The 19,175-nt window shown below is 36.1% G+C and overlaps 1 protein-coding gene across 4 annotated transcripts in view; it reads left to right on the forward strand.

Annotated features, from left to right (window-relative positions):
- Positions 1-19,175, forward strand: part of VEZT (vezatin, adherens junctions transmembrane protein) — a 72,859-nt gene that overhangs the window by 41,857 nt on the left and 11,827 nt on the right. For 2 of the 4 annotated variants that reach the window (XM_082667029.1, XM_082667027.1), the window contains exons 4-8: positions 1,066-1,241; positions 3,419-3,694; positions 6,415-6,552; positions 10,353-10,500; positions 16,956-17,290. In XM_082667029.1, the coding sequence (XP_082523155.1) occupies positions 1,066-1,241; positions 3,419-3,694; positions 6,415-6,552; positions 10,353-10,500; positions 16,956-17,290 (1,073 nt within the window). Of the gene's footprint in view, positions 1-1,065; positions 1,242-3,418; positions 3,695-6,402; positions 6,553-10,352; positions 10,501-16,955; positions 17,291-19,175 lie in introns of all 4 variants that reach the window. The other 2 variants (XM_082667026.1, XM_082667028.1) reach the window with 1 other exon arrangement.

Genomic DNA, 19,175 nt, shown 5'->3' on the forward strand with positions numbered 1-19,175 from the left:
CAAAGACTTAGGGTTTGAAATCATAATCCTGGAAAGTTACTTAATCTCTTTGAGCTTCAGTTTTCTCCTCTATAGAATGGATAGGAGGATGATAATGTACATCACAGGGTTACTGTGAGAATTGCTCTAACATTGCTATCTCATCTCTCACCCCTCCACCAGGTACACACTGCAAAAACTAGTATTGGTGACTTGCAGGTCCCCAAACTAGAAGAGACTTGCTTTCATTCTGTCTCATCCCATTCTTCCAACTCTTTCATCTGGTTCATCCTTTAAGATTCAGTTTAGGCATCACCTCTTTTACTTTCTCTTTGTTGCAGGTTTTGTTCCTTCTATGCCGTTTTCATAATAACCTAGTTATACCTCATCACACTTCTTTGCACTTACTTTTCAGTCCTCTGCATTAGACTATGAACTCTCTAAGAGTAAAGTCTTGTATGTCTTGTTCATTTTTTTATGCTTTTGATGTCAAGCATGTTGCCTGGTATGTATTCCTTGATAGGTGGGTAGAAGGAAAAGAGGGAGGAATAAATAAGCTGGTATATGTGAAAGCATTTTGTAAACTATAAAGTGCTATGCACATGTTTTTGTCATTTTGTATTATATTCCTTAATGATGTATTTTTAATACATTCTAAATGTTCATTTTTAGAAAGCCTTGATTCTGCTGATGTAATTCTTAGATATTGGCTATATTGTTACAGCATCCAGGGACAGCATCTTCTGTTACAGGATTATATTTTCCATGTTGTTTTCCAACAATTTAATTAATTAGGCTTAACTCAACAGGTTTATTAATCTGTAATTACTTCATGTCTGTTTATTAAAAATATATATTTCACTCACATGTGGCTCCATAATGTCTACCTCAGTCTTTATTGTTTCACATTTATAATGAAAATAAAACCCTTTCCATCATACTGAAAATAGATTGACTATTGTTTCTTCTTCTTGGAATCTGTACTAAAGATAAACACCTCTAATTTTATTAGCATGGTAGGAGCTTAATATTTAATACAAAATTATGCATGTATTAATACCTCTCTTCCGGTCTTTTAATGTCAAGGATATTGGATTCCGACTCGACTCACTACATACCATCCTGCAGCAGGAAGTCCTGTTACAAGAGGATGTGGAACTGATTGAGCTACTTGATCCCAGTGTCCTGTCTGCAGGGCAACCTCAACAACAGGAAAATGGACACCTTCCAACACTTTGCTCCCTGGCGACCCCTAATATTTGGTACTGTCCAGAAAACATCTATCCGTTGCTTACATACAGAGTATTACCAGAGGAAATCCATCATCACGCTCTCCATTATAAAGGCATTATAAACATTTTAGCATTTTAATTAATGTAATGATATGCCAGAGGTTAAAAAAAAAAGTCCCTTTCTAAAGTAAATACTATTTCAAGTGAAGGTGGAAAAAATATCCAGTTTGATTATTATATATTTTCAACTCAGTATAGTTAGTGCTGTGTTTAACAACCCAATAAGCAGGTATAACATATGCCAAAAAAAAAATCTCTCTTACCCATATACCTATACACATGTGCTCATGAAGGCCTAGCCAGTGCTTTATGTTTCTTTACCATTAATAGATTATGTAGTAATTACATTGTAGAGGCACCAAGGATAGGACATGGGACATGGAGGTAAACAGTTGATGCCTGCTTTGTTGGGTGAGAAGAGATCATAGACAATAGACAATTCAAACTATCTTAAAACTTGTCAGCCACTTAAAGTATTTGGGTCTAATGCAGAAGTCTCAGGCCATAATCTGTTAAAAAGAAATATATATGTATAGTAAAAAGGGATTATATATACAGAACTGTAAATATCCTCTTCCTATTAAAGTATGAGTTTATTAAGTGAACTAAATTATTGCTCGAACTGTTCAAGTTATATGGGCAGTTACATTCATTGGCCTCAGTGCTCTGAATTTATGTCTTTCCTGTCACATTGACAAATGCTTCATATTGTAATAGATAGCAAAGTATGGTGTTTTCCAAATATGTAGTCACTCAGATATCATGATGAAGTAAAGCATCTTATCCTTTAAAAATATAAGAACTTAAGGAGCTGCTAGAAGGAAGCATAGGTTTTAAGAATTTTATAACTTTATATTCAAGTTTTCTTTGACCTCAAATGTCATTAAGCAATTCTGAGCCCTATAAATACGTTATAGACTTTGCTATAACTACATAAAAGTATATGATGAGATTTTGCTTTATGATATTACCAATATTGTCTAACAGTAAAAGATTCCAAGGGAAATTAGGGCAGGCAAATATTTATTAAGAAGCATTCTTACATTTTCTTTATAGTTTGACTATATAACTGTCTTCAATAGTGTTGATGTTGTTTTTCAGATATCCTCAGATACAGCTCCCCTCTATTTACCTCTTTCTATATTTTCACATTTTCATCTAAGCCTTCATTGCTTGAATGATGTATGTTAGTCTGTAGATTTGTAATTGACCTAAATTTTAAAAATTTCATATATATTTTGACTTCAGTTAAAGCAGTGTAAAAATACAAAGCTTGTCCATATTACGGTCAGCAATAAATATGTATATTTCCAGAATTGCGGTGATGGTTATTTAAAATTAATGATAAAATAAAAAATAAAATTAATGATAAAATAAGATGGGGCTTCCCTGGTGGCGCAGTGGTTGAGAGTCTGCCTGCTGATGCAGGGGACACGAGTTCGTGCCCTGGTCTGGGAAGATCCCACATGCCGCGGAGTGGCTGGGCCCGTGAGCCATGGCCGCTGAGCCTGCGCGTCCGGAGCCTGTGCTCCGCAACGGGAGAGGCCACAACAGTGAGAGGCCCGCGTACTGCAAAAAATAAATAAATAAATAAAAATAAAATAAAATAAAATAAGATGACTTTATTCAAAGCAATTACTCATGAAGTATATATTATTTCTAATTGGAAAAATGCTTATATTTTCTTGAGGTATTATATGTTTTTGCACAGATAATTAAAGTCTAATTTTAGGGGAAAAGACCTCATGATATCTCCAAATATTAAAGATTTTTAGTATTAAAAATTAGTAAAAATTAAAGTTTTTTTAAATTTTATATTTGTAAAATCAGATTTTAAAATCTGTAATTTGTTTTTAGGTTAAAGAGCACATATCTTAAAAAAAAAAAAAAGGTTTTTTCAGAAGATACCTATTTATGTCCTTTACCTAAACTGATTAGCTCTAGACAGTGGGTGTCTAGCAACTAGACAGTGGTGCTAGATATTTTTTAACTGTTTCATATTACTTTTTAAAATGTCATATTTTATAAAGTCATACTTTATAAAGAAGCTAGCATTTTATCTATTTTAGGAAACCTGAATTGCTGACTAAAGTAACTCATCTTTCTCTGGACTGATGGATATCATTTTTTTGGCTTTTCTATTCTAGGGATGTCTCAGTGCTATTTGCCTTCATTAGTTTGCTCATTATGCTTCCCACTTGGTGGATTGTATCTTCCTGGCTGCTATGGGGAGTGATTCTATTTGTTTATCTGATCATAAGAGCTTTGAGATTATGGAGGACAGCAAAACTACAAATAACCCTAAAAAAATACAATGTCCATTTGGAAGATATAGCAACAAATAGCCGAGGTTTTACTAACCTCGTGAGAAAAGCTTTACGTCTCATTCAAGAAACTGAAGTCATTTCCAGAGGATTTACACTGTGAGTTCATTTTTCATTTTATTTTTTAAATAATTCTTTTCTACTACATAGTTAAATTAGAATGTTTATTACCTATTTTCATTTTTGTTTTGCATTTACAGAAAAAACTAGGTTTCTCTTTAGCACTTGTTAAAGTCTGTTAACTGCTAAGTGAAGGAATAAATACATTATATATTAGATTTAATAAGTGGTATGATTCTTTTTTCTACTTTGAGAAACCAAAGTGCTTTGAGAATCATGATTATTTCTGTGTGTTACCATGTGATTACATAAGATAACATAGAGAGCCTTGATCCTCGCATGCAGTAGTTACCCAATAAATACTTGTTCTCTTTACTCACCGTCAGATGCTCTCTTTACTCAGTTTACATGATAGATGTATCTGACAAGAATTCATTTGGAAAACTCTTGCCATGTATTAATAATATTCTTTAGGTTAATAGTAGTAGATATTTTGGCACTGATACTCTCAGATACTCTCACTGATATTTAATACGGGAAATTAAATATTCAACAGTCTAGCTCTAAGTGTATCAAGCTACCAGATGGATAGACTATTTATTCTATTATTAAAGGGAAAACACCAATTATGTTCCATATTCTATGCCAGACAATTTTGCATACAACTGAAGGCATACAATTATAAGCGGTAGAGCAAATGTTAAAGTTCATTCCATCTGCCTCTAAAGCTTATTTCCCGTACACTAGGCTGCCAGCTAAGCACTTACAGATGACAGTTGTAGTATAATATATTTAATAATTTATATAACTCATATAACGTCTGCAACCTATAGGTGGGAGAAAGTAAGTATATGGCAGAGAATAATTGTTGCTCTTAATTAGTTGTATCTGGAAAGTCATGAAAAGAGGGGGGCAGAAGAACCTTGGGTAATCATTGCATCCTCCACTCTGCTCACTCTAGAGTAGTACCTAAACAATCTTGACATAAAAGCTGTATTTGGAATATCATGAAACAGGAAAGTAGAAGAATCTCCAGTAATCCTCTCATTCTTCACTCTGTTGTGTTCTGGAACAGTTTGTAAACTCCAGAGACATGAGAGAGATTTTATAACTTCTCTTTCTGCTTAATTCAAAATGTAACAGTCCTTAGTGTCTGTTAATTTTGGTCCTTCCATTGTAGTTAAAGTCCACTTTTGTTGATAGAGCGTAGCAAATACTGAGTGTCAAATTTTAAAAGTTAAAAATCGTACTAAGTAAGTAATATAGCTCCTTTTCATTCTAGACTTGCACAACAAGAGGACTGACCGGTTAAGCAAAGTGGCTCTGTGTCCAATTAATGCTTAGGCCTGTATAGAGGATTCTGTGCCTTTTGTCATTGTCCCACTTTTACCCATATGTCTAGAATTGGCATGAAGAGCTAAAATGGGCCCGTTAGGCATGATTTCCCTCTGGATTATGACTTCTGTCTATTCAAATGCAGACAGACAGAAAAATTTTTGGAACAATTGTACTTCACTTGTCTCCATCTAACTGGAAAATGGATTGAAAAAATTATGAGGAATAATAAATTTTGAATCATAATTTTTTAGAAATATTTTCATTTTTAAGACTGAGTAAAATGGAATACAAACAATAGTGTCCATATATTGAAAATATTAGTGCTGTTGTATTCTTCCTCAACTTTCCTCTCTAGCAAATAATTTAACCCTTCTTTGCCTCATTTCTTTGTTTTAAAATAAGCCTATCCGTCATTGTCCTGTTTTTTATAGATTTTTAATGCCTGAATATGTTTAGTTTGGTTTAACATTTTTTTAAGTTTTGAGTTAGATGTCTTATTTTACAAATTGGTGGTTATAGTGTAAGAAATTTATAAATTCCAAATACTTTGTTTTACTATTAGGAGAGGTTACTAGTTAGGTGAAAAACTTACTGTCTGGAAAACTATGTAATATGAAATCACTCATAGTTTCATTTATAAAAGCATAATATGTTACATGGTGTTGTTGCAAATAGGTACTCCCCATTTATCTTTGGAAAAGTGCTTATGAAATGTGCCTCCTCTTGAACAGTTTTGAGAGTAGCTATGCTACTACGTAGTAACCCTTACTTTGCCTTTCTACTTGCATTCCCCTGTTGGCCACTGGTCCTGTTATCTTTCTGCGTCCCCTACTTCATTTTGAGTAGGTAAGTGCCAGTGGCTGCAGGTGGGTAAGTCATTTTACCCTACTTTTATGAATGTACAGAATGTATTTCTATACAGTATTTGATTGTTCTGTACAAATGACCAAAAATACGATTGATGAACGTATGTAAATGCATATTAAGAATGTGAAAGTGTTTATAATTAAGGCTTTCATACTTACTGTAGACATAGGTTTTGAAAACTAATGTAAAGTAGTACCACTTTAGTATATTCTGGCAGATAGAGTGTCTATATCAAAAAGTTACAGTTTCTTACATAAATATTCCTACAGTTCTACTATATTTCAATTAAAATTTGTTGTTTCCCCATATCAGAGGAAGCCTTTATTCTTTGAGATTTTAATTTTTCATTTGTCTTTTTTCTGGTGGCTATATATGTGTCAGGGAAATATCTATTTATGAGACCTGAGTTGGGATATTTATAAGCATTTTCTAATGAAAATCATGAAAAAGGAATTTTTTTTCCTAAGTTTAATAGAATTGTGGATTTAGAAAACAAAAACTTTAGGACACCTGTACAGTTGTATCACATTTTACTTTTCAAGTTTGCTTGACAGGGTCAGTGCTGCTTGCCCATTTAATAAAGCTGGACAGCATCCCAGTCAGCATCTCATCGGTCTTCGGAAAGCTGTCTACAGAACTGTAAGAGCCAACTTTCAAGCAGCAAGGCTAGCTACCCTATATATGCTGAAAAAATATCCTTTTCTGTCTATATGTAAGAATAAGCAATGTTTCCAGAGTCCTGAATATAGATATCATAGCTGCATCCTATAAAAGTTAACTGTAAACTGAAATTGCCTATTTTGAAGCTGATTTCCATCATCACTTTTATTTTAAAACTTAGGGGAATGACAATAATAGACAGGAAGAAAGTTCTGCTCTCATGTGGCTCATTTTTAACAAGGAAAACACTTGAAGTCCCTCCCTTCACTGGTCCAAAGAATAAAGTCAAAAGAACCTGGCTTCTCTAGGTCAGACATTTTTTCAAATTACTGAACATGACAAATTTGCATCATGACATGGAAATAAACTGGCAACAGGAAATCCTTCCCCTTTCAAAAAACAGAGGCTCTAGGGTCAGATTGGCTGTCTAAATTTTGGCTGAATCAGTTACTATGTAGGTGACCATAAGCAAGTTTCTTCACTCTCTGTACCTTGCTTTATTTATTGGTAAACTGACAATAATAACAAAATCTTCCTGACTGCTTTTGTTAGACCAAATGAATTGATGCATATAAAGTGCTTAGGCAGTGTCTGGTATATAATAAGCACTTAAAGACTGCATGACGATAAGTCTGTCTCTTAAATTTACTAAGTCAGGAAATTAGGTCTGTTAGAAAATAAAAGTGTATAAGATCTTTATTTTAGTTAAAATTTTGTTAGGTAAGTTATGAGTAAATGGGATGCAAAAACTATTTTGTACCTTCAGGATGCTGAGTACTGTAACATTGATAAATATAATGCTTAAAAGTTTACAGAGTGCTTTACGTTCTATCATTATATCCTTATACAGACCTTTCCATGTAGATTTTCTTATCTCCACTTTATGAGAAAACTAAATAAAATCTCTACTTTATATGGGATTTACCCAGTGTCACACAGTAAGAGGTGAAATTGTGTCTTGACTGTAGGACTTAGGACTTTAAACCTTTTCTATATATGTATAGATTTACTATATCTAGATACACACACACACACACATACATACATACACATACTGTACTGTATTACCTCTTTGGAAATTGGGAGAAAGCACTTTCATTTTAGTCAAGAACTTGTCTGTTCAATTTGTTTACTACCTAAATACCTGCCTGCAATGTGCTAGGAAGACAGAACAAAAACCTGTACTACCTACTTTTAAAGATTTTTGAGTGTAGTCAGTAGATATTCATAATACAGTATAAGTGCCCAGGGTGCATTCCAGCATAGCAGGACAATGTCCTTGACCTGTGACTTCTGTGAAAACACAGAAGGCTTTCAGGGAAGCGACACCTGAGTTGACCCTCAAGGAATGAGTAGGAGTTGACCTTGAGGATAAAAGTGTGCATTGCAAGTAGAAGGAAGAAAAGATATAGAAGGAAATAGAGATATGACAGTGTGGGATGTTAACTGCAAGTAGTTATTCATTCAGTGAATATTATGCCAAGCAGTTTGCTAGTCACTAGATATACAGTGGTCCACATAATAGACATGGTCCCTGCCTCGGGGAGCCTATAGTTTAGTGAGGGATTGGGAGTGAGGTGGGCTGAGAGGGCCCTAACAAAGATTGCAGATGGTATGAATTCCGTGGGCCAGTCACTTATCTAGATACTGGTAACCTAGCAGCGAACAAGATAGAAAACATCCTTGTTCTTATGGAGTTTGCCTTCTAGTGGATGATATAATTAATAAAAACTGAACAGAATATTTTCAGATATTTGCTATAAAGGGGGAAAACCCCAGGGGAATAGGATAGAGAGTGATTGGTGGGTTGCTGTTTTTGATTGGATGATAGAGGAAGGCCTGCAATTTAAACTTAGAATTGAGATGGAGTTCCAGTCAGATGGACCAGCGAGTATAAAGATCTTGTGGCAGGAGTGAATTTAGTATGATTGGAGTACAGAAAAAGGACCATCATACTCGAAGACTGCAGCACAGTAAGTTGGGAGTCAGAGTATGAGATGAGATTCAGAAGTAGGCAGGGGCCAGATCATATTCTCCATATAAGAAACCTTAAGGAATTAAAAAAGTATCCACCAACTATTTCTTTGGAAAGACCAGTAAGTTATATAAACCCTCGTGTGCCTGATCAAAGTAAAAAGAATAGAAATATACAAGATTAGTAATGAGAACAGAGCAAGAAATTAAAGTTATTGTAAGGGGATAGTTTTGTAACTTTGTGGCCACAACTTTGAAACTGTAGGGAGAAATGGATCATTTCGTATCAAAACACAAATCTCTAAAACTGACCTAGGAAGAATTCAGACACTGGAGATTAATAAAAAGAATTCCATTTAAAAAAAGAAAGCACCTGGTTATATATGTAAACAATGGAAAATGTGCAGCTGTAAAAAAGTGATAAAAGGTCTTGATGCACTATTGTGGAATGATCTCCAAATTATGTTGTTAAATGAAAAAAAAAAAAGCGAAGTGCACAGAGCAGTATTTATACTACCCTTCCATTTGTGCATAGAAGGGATTGTATATATGAGGGGATAAATAAGAGTGTGTGCATGTGTATATACACATATATATATATCCCCACATACACATTTATATTTGGATTTCCTTTTATGTATGTACATAACCATAAAATATCTTGAAGTATACACCAGATACTGGTAACAGTGATTGCCTTTGCCTTTGGGTAGGTGAACTAGGTGGCTAAGGGATAGAGGTAGGAAGCAGTTTTTACTATACCCCTTAATACCTTATAAATTTTTAATCCTTTGAATATATTACTTATTCAAAAACTAAGTGAATGAAAAAATTTTTATCTCATCCAGATGATATTGTAGTTTTAAAAAAAAAACTATTTCAGGGACTTCCCTGGTGGCACAGTTGTTGAGAGTCTGCCTGCCGATGCAGGGGACACGGGTTTGTACCCCGGTCCGGGAAGATCCCACATGCCGCAGAGCGTCTGGTCCTGTAAGCCATGGCCGCTGAGCCTGCGCGTCCGGAGCCTGTGCTTCGCAACGGGAGAGGCCACAACAGTGAGCGGCCCGCGTACCGCAAAAAAAAAAACAAAAAACTATTTCAGACCATAGAAAAGTTTAGATAGAAAGCTACAGTACATCATTTTATTTATGCAGATACTATAATCTCAGTTCCAAATAAAAACCAGTCTCACAAATAGAATATTTATAGATTCTGCCTAGTACTATATCAAAAGATTATTATAATACGACAAAATAGGGATATGTTATAAATGCATGAAGAGTTCAAATATCAAGAATTGTATGGATATAATTCTTTACAAAAACAATGAAAGAGGAGGAAGTCACATAATAATGTTGATAGATGCGCATGAGGAAGAGGAAGGCAGAAACAGCAGCAGTCTATGTCAGCAACCTTGATGGAACAGGCTTAGTGTTACTTACATCAGTAGTTCATGTTTTCAGGTAACGGTCAGGTAATGATGTCCTGCAGTGTGCAGACTTGGAGGAAAAGAGGAAGTATTTGCTGTAGAGTGGTAAGGGCCTGAGCCACGATACAATAAAGTACATAATACAGTTTCAAAAGGTAGATGCGAAAAATAACTAAATTAGCACTTTAGCGCTTGTGAAGAGTTGAACTTTTAATTCTCCAGCTATAAAGACATTTTATTCTCAAGTATCCTGTAAGATTTGAGGTATATTAATATATTAGATTTTAAGATTAGTTTCTTTTTTAAAAAACTGATGTAAATCTCCTCAAAGTTCAGAACAAAGATAAGTAAAGGTAATTTTGGACAGTTTTATTGTACTCTTTATGCTTTAATGAAAAGGCTTTGTTGATTGCCTTAACCTAATTTAACCTACCCCCTGAACTCTGAGAGTGACAATGTAACCAACTACATCTGTGTGGTGCCTTTTAAGGAGCTGGGCCTTGGACTTAGTGAAGAGCAGATTTCAGAAGAAGAAGCACATAACCTTACAGATGGCTTCAGCCTGCCTGCATTGAAGGTAATCCATTCATGGATGGGAAGGGCTGAAAAGATAGATGCATTTGGATTGTGCCTGTGCTTTCTGAATATAAATGGTGCACCTGTTTCTTTTGTTGTTTGCTGGATACCATTACCATAATAGCCTTACTGATGTTTTTGAAACTGCCTTTAAAGAAGGACAGCACTGTGAAGATTGGATGAAGAGTGGGAATTCCCTGGCGGTCCAGTGGTTAGCACTCTGCGCTTCCACTGCAGGGGGCACAGGTTCCATCCCCAGTCAGGGAACCAAGATACCACATGCTGTGCAGTGCAGCCATAAATAAATGAATCAATGAATGAATAGAGGAGATCCTTATGTTCTGATATTGAAATACTTTAAATTCTTACTATAGGCATTTCTTATATTAAATTAGAGTTTGAAGATAAATGAATTTAGTAGGAACCCAATATATGAGTGATTTTATTTACTAGCCATTTGTTTCAACAAACATGGGTAAAAAACCTACAAGATCAGCACCTTTCCTTGGAAAATCTCCAAAATTCTTATATGGAACAAGAATTTTTTCATATATTAAAAACCACATAAAAGGATATATTTGACTACATAAGAATTAAACTTCTAAACTTTAAATGCTGTATATATATATTTTTTAATTTTATTTATTTATTTTTGGCTGCATTGGGTCTTCGTTGCTGCACGTGGGCTTTCTCTAGTTGCGGCGAGCGGGGGCTACTCTTTGTTGCGGTGCACAGGCTTCTCACTGTGGTGGCTTCTCCTGTTGTGGAGCACGGGCTCTAGGCTTGCAGGCTCAGTAATTGTGGCTCGTGGGCTCTAGAGCACAGGCTCAGTAGTTGTGGCGCATGGGCTTTGTTGCTCCGTGGCACGTGGGATCCTCCCAGACCAGGGCTCGAACCAGTGTTCCCTGCATTGGCAGATGGATTCTTTTTTTGTTTTCTTTTGTTTGTTTGTTTATTTACTTATTTATTTATTTATTTATGGCTGCATTGGGTCTTCAGTGCTGCGTGCAGGCTTTCTCTAGTTGTGGTAAGGGGGGGCTACTCTTCATTGCGGTGCACAGGCTTCTCATTTCTCATTGTAGTGGCTTCTCTTGCTGCTGAGCACGGGCTGTAGGCACGTGGGCTTCAGTAGTTGCAGGACATGGGCTCAGTAGTTGTGGCTCGCGGGCTGTAGAGCACAGGCTCAGTAGTTGTGGTGCATGGGCTTTGTTGCTCCGCAGCATGTGGGATCTTCCCGGACCAGGGCTCAAACCCGGGTCCCCTGCATTGGCAGATGGATTCTTAACCACTGCCCCGCCAGAGAAGCCCCAAATGCTGTATACTTTAAATGTAAATAAGCTCAGGGAAAAAATTGCAGTGATTTATAAACAAAGGGCTTGAATTCTTTCTATATAAAGAGCACTAAGATATGTGAAACCTATTGAAGATAGGTCAGGTGTGTGAATTGCCAGTTCACAAAAACCAGAAATGGCCAATAAATGTGATAAAAATTTTCAGCCTTACTAGTATGCTTCACTTCAGCTGTGAATACCATTCTTCACAAAGGTATGTACCCTTTACCCCAGCAATTTTAAGCTCACAGATTCATCTCAGGAAGTAATCAAAGATATACGTTCATAATATTACTACAGCAGCAAAGCTTCGAAACGAGTTAAAAGTTCAGTGATTTGAGATTGGTAATGAGATTTATGGTACATTCATTTAATGAACTCCTTTGGAGTTAGTAGTAGAAAAAAATAACATGAAAAAACATAAGTTAAAGCATCTTAAAAAACTAACTGTATGCATTGTAAGATTCCAGTAGTATTTTTAAAAAGTCAAGCCAAATGTCTTTAACTTCCTTTTCAGTATTTAGCAAACTCCACTTAGATATTTTTTTATTTCTAGCCTCTAAACTTCACTTGATACCATGGAAATCAGTGCAAGTGTAGTTAACAGCATATTTTTCAAGATTCATTTTGTTTTGAACCGCATAAACTTTTACATCTTTAAAATTTTCAGATCCACATAAAAACTCTAGTTCTCCTGTTTTTCTTTCCAGTCACTTGAAATTTGCCTTGATTTACTTTTAATCTCATTCTAACCCATCTTAATAAATGGCATCATACAACTTATTAAGCTAGAAACCTGGGCACTATCCTTCTTATCCATAACTCTTTTTACCCTTCACATATAAGCTATGAGTAGATTTTTGTGTTGGTTCCACCTTCAAAATACATTTTAAACTCATTCACTTTTTTTCATGTCATTTCCCACCATTCTAGTCCCAGCGGCCATCATTCTTACTGAGGCTGCTACAATAGTTTTCTTACTGGTTTCCTTAGTTCCCTAAAGTTTGTTTCAGAATGCAGTTTGACATTTAAAGTGCCTTAAAAATGTTATATGCTTTAAATCAGTAATTCCACTTCTGTAAATCTTTCTTAAGGAAATGATTTCAAATATATTAAAGCTTTATATACCAGGTTGCTTATTAGTTTTGCTTATGAGAGTGAAAAATGGAACACAGCCTAAATGTGCAGCAGTAGAGGAATAGCTGCATGAATCACAGTAAGTCCAACATGGTGAACCATTGTATACCAGCTACAACTTGCTTATGAAGATTTTGTAAAAACTTGGAGAAACCAGTGAAACAATCAGGATACATAAATATATATTTAGTAACTCTGTGTTTAGAAAAAGCCCATGAGAAAATACTAATATACCAATAGCTACTCTTTAGTGTGGTTGCACTGTAGGTAATTCCATTTACTTCCAAATTCAATACCACGACCATGCTTTACTCTATGATGGAAATAAAGTTATTTTCAAAGAACAATTTGGGAGATTCTTAATGATGAAAAAGCAGCGACTTTGGAATTGAGCAGACATGGGTTTATATTTTAGCCCTGACACTGACTGGTCATTTGACCTTGAGTGACTTGTTCTTTGAACTTACCTAATCTGTAAAAAGGAGTTACCATACCTGCCCTACAAGGTGTTAGATTAAATGAGAAAACAAACAAAATACCTACAACAGGGCTTGTTGTATAATGGTTAACCCAAAATGGTAATAGCTGTTACTCTTTAAGAAGGGTTTGGAGAAAGAATTATGGTCATATTTCTTAATTTCCCTTTTAACTTATTTTTTTGTTTACTCATCAAGATGTCTCAGTGATTTCCCTATTTCTTTATGCTTTTCAAAAAGCTTGTTAAATCCTGGATTATATTTTGGCCAAAGTACAGGCAGCAAAAAGAAACAGTGGGCCTCCTGGAGTCAGACTTTCTAGGTTTGACTCTCACCTGACTGCTAATGTGGACTTGAGCAAGTCATTGTTTCTGCGTTCATAAAATGAGATAACCATAATGCTGATCACTAAAGGATTAAATATTTGCCAGTCCAATACCTGGGAGAGAGTGAGTGATTAATAAATGTTATCTGATTTTTTAAATTGCATCTGACATGACCTACTCTAAACTGTGGGACTTGTTCGCTTGTTATCTCTCTACTCCACCACCAATGGTACTGGTTGTAGCTGGATCCTTTTTGCTCACCCATATTATTTTACAAGTCAGACAAACTTTAGTATTTTAATTCTGCTTTATTTTGACATATAACTAATCTATAACTAAACCTGATGATTGTGTTGCATTGTTACCAGGAATATCGGACTCCAAAAGAAGCCTATCTTGAGATTTACAGAGTTTATAAACTGCTGCAAATCCCTGTAATGTTCAAAAACTGTGTAGTGCCACCTTGTACAGTTGGCATTATATCCAGATAAAGAATTTTTAAATGGATTTTGTAAGTTAAATTTTAAAATTCTTTCTCAAAAGAGCAACACTAACTAAAGCTTTTTTAAAAATGTAGTGAAAGATGGTTTACAAATAAATCGGGGCCTCTTGTTTTCCTTTGTAATCTTCGTTGTGTCCTCTAAAGAAAATACATTTGGGGGTTGTTTTTTTTTTAATTGTTCACATATCTTCCCTTAGGAGAACTTAGGAATTGTAAGTGCTGCATCTTTGAAAAGGAAAGAAACTTCCTAATTGCATCCTGAGGAGAGACTTGTGAAATATCTAGTACAGAGTCCTTACCTCTCTTTTTTTCTTAGTTTAAAACTCTTAGTTTTTTTATAAAATTATTATTATTATAAAGAGTGTATTTCCTGCTTTAAAAAACAAATCTGCATTTTGTGAAAAGACTTTTTTTTTTTTTTTTTGCCATGCTGTGTGTCTTACAGGATCTTAGTTCCCCGACCAGGGATCGAACCTGGGCCATAGCAGTGAAAACACCGAGTCCAAACTACTGGACTGTCAGGGAATTCCCTGAAAATGCTTTAAATCAAAATTTCCCAATTGCCCATAAACTGTGGTTATCCCCTCATCCAGAGCGGCTTCCCTTATTCAAAGAACAAACAGAAAAAAATGTGTATTTCTGAGTTTTGGTTTAATTGTATAATATGGCAGTGATTAGATAATAAATTTGTCTTTTTTAAAATGGCAGTAAGCTATGCCAACTTGATTTTTTAATTTCTGTGGTCTGAAACTCTGGACTCATCCTTGTTAACACCTTTCCTCATAAACAGTCTGTCAAGAGATTCTGTCACTTGTCTCACCGCTGCTTACCTCTTACCACCAACCACTATGGTATGAGCTACCATGTTAACTCCCACCTGGATTATTGCAGTAATCTCCTGTCTTCGCTTGTGCTCACCTCCCTATGATCTCTCAACACAGGATGATCTTGTTAAAGCTTAACTCAGATAATATTACTCTTCTGCTTAGAATCCTTCAGTGGCTCCCCATTTCTCTTAGAGTAAAAACCAGAGTTACTTCAGTAACTTCATCACTTACCATGCTCCCCCTTGCTTACTGTATCCCAGCCGCATGGACCTAGCTGTTCCTCAGATGTGCCAAGTATACTCCTACTACAGGACTTTGCACTTGAACCTTCTACTCCCTGGAAGTCTTTCCTCATAGTGGCTCAGTTCCTTCAGATGAATTTAGAGACCCTCCTAGCCACCCCTCCTTCCCTTTGCTTCTCTCTCCCTCTTCTTCCCCTCACGTATACACACACAAACCCACATTTGCTGTTCCCCTTCTCTGCTGTATTTTCCCCATACCCCATCAGACAAGAAACTTATTTTACTTGTTAATATCTATTACTCCCCCTACTTGAATATAAGCTTCATCAGGGCAGGGATATTTTTCACTTTTGTTCTCTGCTGTATTATCAGCACCTAGAGTACTGCCTGGCACATCATAGGTGCTCAAGAAATACTTGGTGAATTAAAAAATAAAGGATAAAGAAAATCATTTTAGTAACAAAATTTAATGGTTAAATAAGACTTGTGAGATACCTTGTATTTATATTTAAGAACCCCTAGATAGTGTATCTTCAGTGATTTAGAATTTTGGCCTTGCTCATTTAAAAAAAAAAATGAGTTAATAGTAAAATAGGTTTACATTAAGTTATCTTAATTCATTATTTGCATAATGTTAAAATTCATTTAATAAAACAGTTTAAATAATGTCCATTTTCATGGTTATAAAAAACTGAAATCTAAATTATCCAGAGTGGTAAATTATCCTCTTTTTATTGTCTGCTAACTCCTGTTCAGACTAGATTGTATTTGTTTGTTTGATATTGTCCTCTTGAATAGTACTATCTGGAGGAATCCTTTGCTGCCAGACTCCGGGTGTGTCTTTTGAGAATGTGTGTTGTAGTTTCTCATGCCAGACATTCCTGAGTATGATCACTCTGGGACTGATTTTTATGTTTTTTCTTAGCTATTTCCTAGGCCAAAATAATGGTATAGTTTGAAGCCCAAACTCTGGCTCCATCAATGAGTTGTTTCTTTGGACTTACATAGGTCCATCATTCCTGCTGTCTCCTTTTCTCCTTTGTGTACATTTTTTTCTTTTTTTTTTTTTGCGGTAAGCTGGCCTCTCACTGTTGTGGCCTCTCCCGTTGCAGAGCACAGGCTCCAGATGCGCAGGCTCAGCGGCCATGGCTCACGGGCCCAGCCGCTCCGTGGCATGTGGGATCTTCCCAGACCAGGGCACGAACCCGAGTCCCCTGCATCAGCAGGCAGACTCTCAACCACTGTGCCACCAGGGAAGCCCTGTGTACATTTTTAAAATAATTCATCAAAGAACATTCATTTCTAATTAGCTGTGTCTCATTCCATCAGCATCTCTCGTTTAGGACAGAACTGTACTAAATTATATACTGGTATTAGCTGCTATATTATGATCAGAAGTTCCCATGTGCCATGACTATATAATTTGACGTAACATTCTTGGCTACTCTTAGAGTTAGTTCAAACTCAGCTATATTCATTACTTAGAATAAAGTGAAAAGTTTAAACCAGAAGTTAAGATAAACAAATCTGTAGTTTGTTTTCTTGTTTTGAATGTTGACCAATATTTTTTATTGATCTAGTCCTTTTTTCTTGTTTTTTTTTTTTTTTTTTTTAGGTTTTGTTCCAACTCTGGGTGGCACAGAGTTCAGAGTTCTTCAGGCGGTTAGCCCTGTTACTTTCTACGGCTAATTCACCTCCTGGGCCCTTACTTACTCCAGCACTTTTGCCTCATCATATTCTATCTGATGTGACTCAAGGTCTACCTCATGCTCATTCTGCCTGTTTGGAAGAGCTTAAGCGCAGCTATGAGTTCTATCGGTACTTTGAAACTCAGCACCAGTCAGTAGTACCCCAGCGTTTATCCAAAACTCAGCAGAAGTCAAGAGAACTGAATAATGTTCACACAGCAGTACGCAGCTTGCAGCTCCATCTGAAAGCATTACTGAATGAGTAAGTTTAGAAGCCATGTAAGAAAATGTCCCCATGATTAGCAAGCTTCAGTCTTGTGCCATTGTGGTCGTTGGCTTGTGTCCTAGCTAAAAAGCAGCAGCAAAATTGAGACATTGCAGCCTAAACGATGGTTTAAAGGTACAAATGTAGCAGACAAACAGTGATTTGTAAGTACTGTAATTTGGGGGAGCCATTTATGTAGTTTTTACTTTACCTGATGTCAACAGAAAACCTAGAAAGATAGGACAAAAGCAGAGAAGTATTATTACATACAGTTGATGAGAAAAATGTTGCTGTTTTTCTGAATAAATCAGAGCAGGTTTGGACATTTTTCTATAGCACGGAACAAGTTTTTTGGCCCCAGTTGAATAATAAAAATGTAGAATCCATAGTTTGATACTCCGCCTTAGTGAAATGTAGGGTCCAATCATTTCAGTGAAATTTTTCTGTAACAGATACTCATAGTATAGGACTGGATCAAATGAATGATTGGGTTCATGTTGTAATCAGGGGAAGGTCACAGGAATTTAATGAGTTGAGAAGATTGTAGTTGATGTACTTGACCCTGGATACCAGGCAAGAAGTAGAAGGGGGAGGGCAGCAATTGATTTTGTAAGATAAGAAAATGGGCCAAAAGGACTTGAAGTCTCAGTAAAATCAAAAAGCTAATTTACTGGAGTGAAGAAGGAGGTGATGCACAAGGGTAGGAAATTAAGTTCAGAAAGACATTTTAAGAAGAGAAGTTTTTACCCATCAGTTCAAGGTCTGAGATAGGTATTTAAGTTTGATGTAAAGATTACAGCATAGTGTAAAACTAAGAAACTGTGAGGCAGGGATGTTCCAGTGGTCTGTTGCTGCCGTTCTAAGAAAACCCTGTCTCCCACAGGAAATAATGGGAGATAAGGCAATCTCCACTTGAGTGGGTGGCAAAAGTTGGATCATCATGAGAGATTTCAGTGGAAAGGCTGTGTTAGGCAAAGCCAGGGTCTATAAAGAATTAATGTTTGGCAATAGAATCAGAAATATACAGGGCGTAATGGAATGCATTAGCGTGAGGGAAGGTGGCTCGAGAAGGAGGAGTGCTACACTGGATGGACATGAAAATGATAAAGAAGGGCTTTTTACCTTGGTCAGGGATTATGAATGATGCATGGGAAGTATGTTTCCTATTTAAAAATGAAATATTCTATGTATGCTACTACATGTCACCTTTCAAAATACTTTCACTAGAGAGCAAACCAGTCACAAACCATCATATCTGATTTGCCCTTTAGCACTGCCACACACAACTTTTAAAAGTGTTATCTAAAAAATTTTGTGTTTCATCCCTCCCTCTCGCTTGTCCCCTTTGATATTCCCACTCTCGCTTGCCTACCCTAGGACATTAACCCTTTAACTGTTCTCCTGGCCTCTAGAGTGCAAGATTAATGTTTCTGAGGCATATATATGCTTTCTTACTTACCTGAAAATTTTCACTGATTTTGAACTATAACAGCTTAGACTAAAGTCTGTATAAAACATTCTACAGAAAGGGTTTGTCATAACCTGACTACAGGCTGCTTTCTGTCTTTATTTCTCACTTCTTTCCTTCAGTCCAGCCAAACTGTATAAATGCCTTTCCCCATGTACCATCTAGAATGACTTTCCTTGTCTTCTGTACATGCTCCGATTTTATCCATGCTTCAGTGCTACCTCAGAAGTACCTCTTCCTTAGCTGTTCCCTGTCTATACCCATAGCTGGTGGTAACTTCCTCCTCTTCTGAATTCTTATAAGCCTGTCTTTATCTCTCAGTCATTTTGTGCCTGGATTTAGCCCAGCTTCACAGCTTACCAGCTCTATGACCTGGGCAAGTTTCTTCAACTCTCTAGACCTAATTTGGAATGG

Source organism: Grampus griseus, assembly GCF_964374135.1.
Source record: "Grampus griseus genome assembly, chromosome: 11".
Lineage (NCBI taxonomy): Eukaryota > Metazoa > Chordata > Mammalia > Artiodactyla > Delphinidae > Grampus > Grampus griseus.